The sequence below is a fragment of the Etheostoma spectabile genome, chromosome 15 (assembly GCF_008692095.1).
Source record: "Etheostoma spectabile isolate EspeVRDwgs_2016 chromosome 15, UIUC_Espe_1.0, whole genome shotgun sequence".
NCBI classification, from domain to species: domain Eukaryota; kingdom Metazoa; phylum Chordata; class Actinopteri; order Perciformes; family Percidae; genus Etheostoma; species Etheostoma spectabile.
This window is the reverse complement of record NC_045747.1, coordinates 2,376,527-2,383,633: the sequence shown is the minus strand read 5'-3', so window position 1 is coordinate 2,383,633 and position 7,107 is coordinate 2,376,527. Positions and strand designations below refer to the sequence as shown.

The window sequence follows — 7,107 nt, the reverse complement described above, 5'->3', positions numbered from 1 at the left end:
CATTCCCTCTCAGAGATTGCCTCTGTGGCTGATCAGTTCAAAGAGGACTTGGTCCCAGATAATGGCTGTGAGTACGACCAGGTCGTAGAGATCAACCTGAGCGAGGTGAGTCAAAACATTTTCACGAGTCGTGTTATTTAAGACTTTGGCATATCCCAAATCCATACTACATATTCATTCTTTAGTGTCTGTACTGCATAGTAATCATCATAGTATTTTGCTTCAGTAGTTAGTATAAAGAGAATTCAACATTCTTTACAATTTTATACTTACAAGAAATTTTAGAATATGTGCAACGGTCAAACTGGGACTTTATTATGCATGCTCTCTGGTTTGATTATAATTAATTTGCCTACACTACAGTGTGACTACACTAAATACCTAACTAGAATCAGGATGTGTAATGGATTTGGGGCAGACTGTATGCCCTACTACCATAATACCTGGTATGAGGCTGACCATGTTTGTCATTGTGAACAGTCTGTGTGTGGATACAGGAGGTCAGGAGTTACAGTATTATTAAGTTATATAGTAGATCATTTGATTATATGTTGGAGCACCTTGCTGCTAGAATGTGTGTTCTGTTAAGACAAGCATTACAACTTATAAACATGCTTAATAAAACATTAACTACCTTGTTGGATGACTTGGGTACTGAAGCTGGGTGGCAAACCAAAAATGTACGGCTTTCATTAATAATAACTGACCTACCAATTTTATGTTGGAAGTAAAAGCTTTCACTCAAAAACTACAGCACCCACATTCTCACATACATATGCTTTGTCTCATTTTGTATCATGTGGCGATGATGCTGTGTGAGGCAGCCTAATTGTGCCACCAGTGTTACCCTTTTTTTTCCCCTAAGTTTCCAAATTTAGAAAACAATATTTATAGCATATGCAAACATGTCCTACATTACTGAAATTATCAGTGTTCTACATTATGCCTTGTTTCCCTTGTCCTCTTGACAGTTGAAGCCCCACATCAACGGGCCGTTCACCCCAGACCTGGCCCACCCTGTGTCTGAGATCGGGGCTACGGCTAAGAAGAGCGGCTGGCCCCTGGAGGTAAAAGTTGGTAAGTTTTTGTGACACAGCTGTATTATCTTATAATTGTCAATATTTGTAAAGCTTTGTCTGGTGATATTTTTCTTTGTTCCTATGAGCTGTGTAATTCACCAAATAGGATCAGATCATGTTGCAGCCCTGTCATGTAGTCTTAATAAGTAGCTACTAGAATGATTACTGAGCGCAGTATAATTACAGTCATTGACAGGATGAGTAGAATATGATTATAAAGATGTAAAATTACATACTTGTCTTTTTTTTTTTTTAAAACACTTTTCCTCTCATTTCATGTAGAAAAATGGTCCCAATCTGCCACTAACTGTATACTAAATCACTTTACTGTCATTGTTCTCAGTTCTCCTCTTATAAGCATTGAACTTGTCTGTTGCAGGTCTGATTGGCAGCTGCACCAACTCAAGCTATGAGGACATGGGCAGGGCGGCCTCTCTGGCCAAGCAGGCTCTGGATAAAGGTCTGAAGTGCAAGGCCCAGTTCACTGTCACCCCTGGTTCTGAGCAGATCCGCGCCACTATCGAGAGAGATGGATATGTGAGTCAGAATGCCACCGACATTTAGAGAGTGACCCAAAGTATTTGGGCAGTTTGTCCTTAGTCTTTATTTATTATTTTTTTAATTTATTTTTTATTTATACATATGACATTTAGATAATAGTACCGGTATGTGTTTGAAAGATGCAGGAAAGGATATCTTCATGTTCAAATTCATGTTGTCCCTGTTTCAGACCAAGATCCTGAGTGATGTTGGTGGTGTCGTACTCGCCAATGCTTGTGGCCCCTGCATCGGACAGTGGGACAGGTAAGCGGCTCATTTGTAAAGGCTAATTGGGCCCCGCTGGCAGCAGGGTCATGACGGTTCATTCTTCCAACGCTTTGCTTCAAAGCAAAATATATCGATGCCCACCGACCAGCTTGCCATGACATTCTGTAGAAGTAGTCCCAGATAAGGATTTTTGAACAACTTTCCGGATTATTTTCTTCTCTGCCATCACTGGTTCATGAAAGCTAATGACTGGATTTCCGTTAAATGGACTTTGAATATATAGATCTTCAGAGCATAATACCACTGTTTTGGATGACCTTTCCTCTCGCACTACAACCGGGCCAATTTCTCTCAACATTACACAAGAAATCTCAATCTAAAGAGTGTTCATGCTCACCAGAACTCTTTCTCTTTTGATAAACTTCTCCCTAGCATCAGTCAGAGGCCAAAATTACACATTTAAATACAATAAATCTCATATGCAGATTTTCATAAAAGAGAACAAACCCTTTTCCTCTAGAAAGGCTGTAAGAACAGAGACATCATCAGTAGGTTTTTCGTAGGGCTTTAGACTTTCTAATCTTGTAAACTGATTAAAGATTGTTGGTTCAATGCACAAAAGTAAAGTCTAAAAACCAAATAGAAGTTTCCTTCAGACTAAAAAGCTCTGTGTTTTGACTTTTTTCAGGAAAGATGTGAAAAAAGGAGAGAAGAATACTATTGTCACGTCCTACAACAGGAACTTCACTGCCAGGAATGACGCTAACCCAGCTACTCATGCGTTTGTCACCTCTCCTGAGGTAAGATGTACTGCAGGTTGAACATGAAGCAAAACACAAGCTTCATCCACAGCGCTGCGGAGGAAGGTCTCGCTAGTCCACAGAGCCTTCCTGGGTGGGAGAAAAACGTGCACTGGTTTATTCTCAATTGTCTTGGGGCGGTGCAAAGCGCCGGACGTAGCCACGGTGCCGCTGCAAAATAGCCTCTGGAGGGAACTTGTTTTGGTGGAAGATGTGCACATTTAAAAGTTGTTTTAGTCGTGCAAAAGAAAACTCCGATTGGACTGATAGTCTAGCTAGCTGTCTGGATTTACCCTGCAGAGATCTGAGGAGCAGTTAACCATAGTCCTCAGAAATCCACCGGAGTTTTAAATTCTAACACAAAAAGCAAAAGGTAATGGACATCCTGCCGAAAAGAGTGAGATCTGGCTGAATTTGTTTATAAATGGAACATTGTGGATATAGACCATCAAGAGACAGACTTACAGTAGTTCATGCATCCACCATAGTGAGTGTGTATCAATGGAGGAATAACAATAGAATTTGTATTTCTGTATTCATGGTGACATTTGCACAGCCTAATGCCTATAATGTAATTCATTGTAGATTGTCACCGCCATGGCAATTGCCGGGACACTCGACTTTAACCCCGAGACCGACTACCTGACGGCTGCTAACGGAGAAAAGTTCAAGCTGGAACCCCCCACCGGTGACGAGCTCCCCTCCAGAGACTTTGACCCAGGCCAGGACACCTACCAGCACCCCCCGGCTGAGAGCAGCGCAGTAAAGGTTTGTTTTTTATTTGTTTGTAAGATCCCCATTTGCTTCTGTCTGTCTTAAACAGAAGCTACTCTACTCTCACAATACAAAAGACCTCTTGTTCGTACATCTAGGGTACAACAAAACATAAACTTGCATACATAACATTCAACTCACAACAAAAATAAACTCAATATTTTAAAGATACAGCATATGATCTCAACAATCTAGAAAGCAGCACAGCACTAATAAAACCAACTTTTAGTGAGGTCGTAACCCAATAACCGTATGGAAATCAGAACATGAAAGAGTAAACAAACATGATTAAGGCTTGATTGGGCAGAAATGAGTAATAAGACAAAAGAGGAAAAAAAGAGAAACAGAAACAAACGGAAAAGGATTGTCTTGGTGTTGAAATAAAATTCAGTTAGATCTGGAAGTTGTCTGCCCCACTAGCCTTTGAAAATTTTCCTGGAAAAACCTTTTTTCTTTCTTACCCTGATTTGATGTTGTTCAGGTGCAAGTGAGCCCCACCAGCAACCGTCTGCAGCTGCTGGAGCCCTTCGACAAGTGGCATGGAAAAGACATGGAGGACATGCGGGTCCTCATCAAGGTGAGCAGCAGAAACGGAAGGAAAGTTGTGGATGAGCAAGTAAGAAAAATGTTAGACACCCGTTTCCTGTCTTAGAGCAATTTCTTTCAAAAAAGACTAAAACCCTTCAGTTAGCACAGAACCTGTGTTCATGCCCTTTAGGATGGGTCCACTAGTTAAAGGAGGAATAGCTTTTCAAATAGGGAAGGGCATCCATGTTTTTGGATGAGTAGATTGTTTTAGCTGATTTTTTTTCCGTTTGCACAAAGGTGACTGAAACTCCACTGAATTATATAAATAGTAGTGTTAAATAGCCGTTGTTTAGTTTCTTTTCCTTCTTTCCTGATCCTCCGGATCGCCTTCCTCTCGTTTTCTCTGCTGCTGTAGGTGAAGGGAAAGTGCACCACCGACCACATCAGTGCTGCCGGGCCCTGGCTGAAATTCCGCGGTCACCTGGACAACATCTCCAACAATATGCTGATCGGTGCAGTCAACACTGACAACGATGCCGTCAACAAAGTCAAGAACCTGCTGACAGGAGATTTCGGAGGTGTGCCTGATGTGGCCCGCTACTACAAGGTGAGCTCACTGGGACGGTGTCTGTTGATGGTTCCATTACGTTGGTGGCACATGTACAAACAGTTGCCTGTTTATTAGGTACAGCTAACTAAAACCAATGCAGTCTAACAGCAACAGTCCTGCAATAAATCCTGCCTTCTTGAAGGTTCAAATGTTTAGTTTTTGATCATTTTGGTGCTGTTGAACTGTATTGCGGTATACAGAAAAGTGTTTCTGATATTTAGACTACCTGAGTTTATTTAAATAGAATGTACACAATGATACAAACACTTGTCAGTATAACACAGTACAATTAAACAGCACCAGTAACTGCAGCCTCCAAAATGACCATGAAGTTGAATTTACATTTCACAAAAACTGGAACATTTATAAATTTCATAAAGGCTGGATTTACTGCAGGGCTATTGTATTAGACTGCATTAATGTTAGATAGTACAAAACAAACTGGCAACTAAGCGTAGATTTTGCAGCATGCTAGTGCTGGTAAACTAAAAGCCAGACAAAATTATTATTGGTTTTGCATATTTTCCCAGCCGTTTAAATGTTTCCTTTGTCTTTGTTTAACTGTATAATCCAGGCCAATGGAGTGAACTGGGTGGTGGTTGGAGACGAGAACTATGGAGAAGGGTCTAGTAGAGAGCACGCTGCCCTGGAGCCTCGGCACCTTGGAGGACGCGCCATCATCGTCAAGAGCTTTGCCAGAATCCACGGTAAGTTCCAGAGCACAGAGAGAAAAAAACATGCAAACCTCAATCTGTTAAGAGAGATCTTGGCAATTTTAAAACGCTCGCATTTAAACCATTTATATATTTTTCTTTGTGAAAGGTAGAGGAAACAGGGAAGCAAAACAGACAGTAAACTATAAATGTATGCGTAAGTGACAACATCATGAGCCCATCATACTCGTCTCTCCCAAGCAAAAAGCTTTTTAGGAGCCCTCCAGAAAGTTCAGGTTCTTTCCCCATTTTCTATTTTAGACATCCAACCTGGTAAACCATTTATATGACTTTTTTTTTTTTTAAATGCAGCCACCCTAGCCATCTCACATGCCGATTCCTGGACTGAAGGCACCCCTTCATCCTCTTAAAATAATCCTTCTGGATATCATCAAACTAAAAGTTTGGACCCAGCTTCTTATGTGCATAGCCATCTGGTTTAAGATTGACCTCCCAGAACAAATAATCTTGGGCTGAATGGAACCTGACTCTTTGCAATCCAACATAGGTAATTAATCATGTATTCCTCATTTACTACTAAGGATCCTTACTATAAATCCCCAAAAAAGGCCCAAAAGCCAAAAATGGTATACACCAAAACAAATTCAGATTTTTAAAACAAAAATAATTGCTGTTTAAAAATAGGGTATTATATGGCTATTTAAAATGTATGTCCGGTAGTTGTTTTATATGGCTGAAAATCTGGAATATTAACGGCCATAATGACCATCAAGAAAAAAAGACTAGAATATCAGAATAAGAGAATAATCCCGGTCAGTTTTACAGTCTGCTGGATTAAGGAGCGTCTAAGAGTCTAGAAGTTAAAATTACAGTCCATTAGTGTCAGTTTGCTATTGGAGGCTACATGTAGCTAATTGGTGAAATAAAAGCCTGGAAAAGAAAAAAAAAAAAAGTCAGATTTTTGGAATGTTTCCTCTGCTGAAACGCACAGATGTTGACTGTTGACATATCTGTTTACAAAGCTTTCAACATCTTTTGGTCTTTAGTAGAAAGATTTCCAACATTATGAATCCTGTGCGAACGGAACAGCTAATTCATCATGAGAACTGCAGCTAATCAATAAAAACCAGACGCCCATACAGTACTTTTATGCATTATGACCTTGTATTTCTGAGTAACGTATACTTCTGACAGAAAGGGCCCCTTCTCTGGTTACCTGATGGAAGGAACAATGAGTCAGTGTCTTGCTGTTATGGCTCATATTTCCATCTTTTATCCCTCCACACAGAGACTAACCTGAAGAAGCAGGGCCTGCTGCCTCTGACTTTTGCCGACCCCAGCGACTACGACAAAATTCGCCCTGATGACAAGATTTCAATCACTGGGCTGAAATCCTTTGCTCCTGGCAAGGTGAGCAATAATCTGCACTGATAAAACATTGATTCAAAAGACAGCGCAGTCTTCTCTTAACATTATGTGGAACAACAAGGATAAATGATAATAACTGGATAAATGATGGACACATGATCTTGTTTGTGTCCTCCCTCCAGCCCCTGACAGCAGTGATCAAGCACAGCGATGGCAGCCAGGTGTCCATCTCTCTCAACCACACCTTCAACGAGACACAGATCGAATGGTTCAAGGCTGGCTCTGCTCTCAACAGGATGAAGGAGCTCCAGTAATTGGTGGAGAGGAGGGAGGCGGGGCCTGTGGGGGCCATCGAGGGGCCTTGGAATGGGTTAAGAAAGGAAGAAATGTTGACCTTTGCAAAGAGGAAAAGACGATGTGAACGGTAGATGGTAACCAGACTTATTGGTTGATGGACAGCTGTAGTCATGCTCAGTAAAAACAACACACACACACACACACACACA

The 7,107-nt window shown here is 41.0% G+C and overlaps 1 protein-coding gene across 1 annotated transcript in view; it reads left to right on the top strand.

Annotated features, from left to right (window-relative positions):
• Positions 1-7,107, top strand: part of LOC116702791 (aconitate hydratase, mitochondrial) — a 12,493-nt gene that overhangs the window by 5,241 nt on the left and 145 nt on the right. The window contains exons 8-18 of the mRNA XM_032537247.1: positions 14-105; positions 972-1,077; positions 1,459-1,616; positions 1,810-1,883; positions 2,536-2,647; positions 3,233-3,415; positions 3,903-3,998; positions 4,365-4,556; positions 5,134-5,266; positions 6,522-6,643; positions 6,784-7,084. Of these exons, the coding sequence (XP_032393138.1) occupies positions 14-105; positions 972-1,077; positions 1,459-1,616; positions 1,810-1,883; positions 2,536-2,647; positions 3,233-3,415; positions 3,903-3,998; positions 4,365-4,556; positions 5,134-5,266; positions 6,522-6,643; positions 6,784-6,915 (1,400 nt within the window). The 3' untranslated portion in view covers positions 6,916-7,084. The remainder of the gene's footprint in view (positions 1-13; positions 106-971; positions 1,078-1,458; positions 1,617-1,809; positions 1,884-2,535; positions 2,648-3,232; positions 3,416-3,902; positions 3,999-4,364; positions 4,557-5,133; positions 5,267-6,521; positions 6,644-6,783; positions 7,085-7,107) is intronic.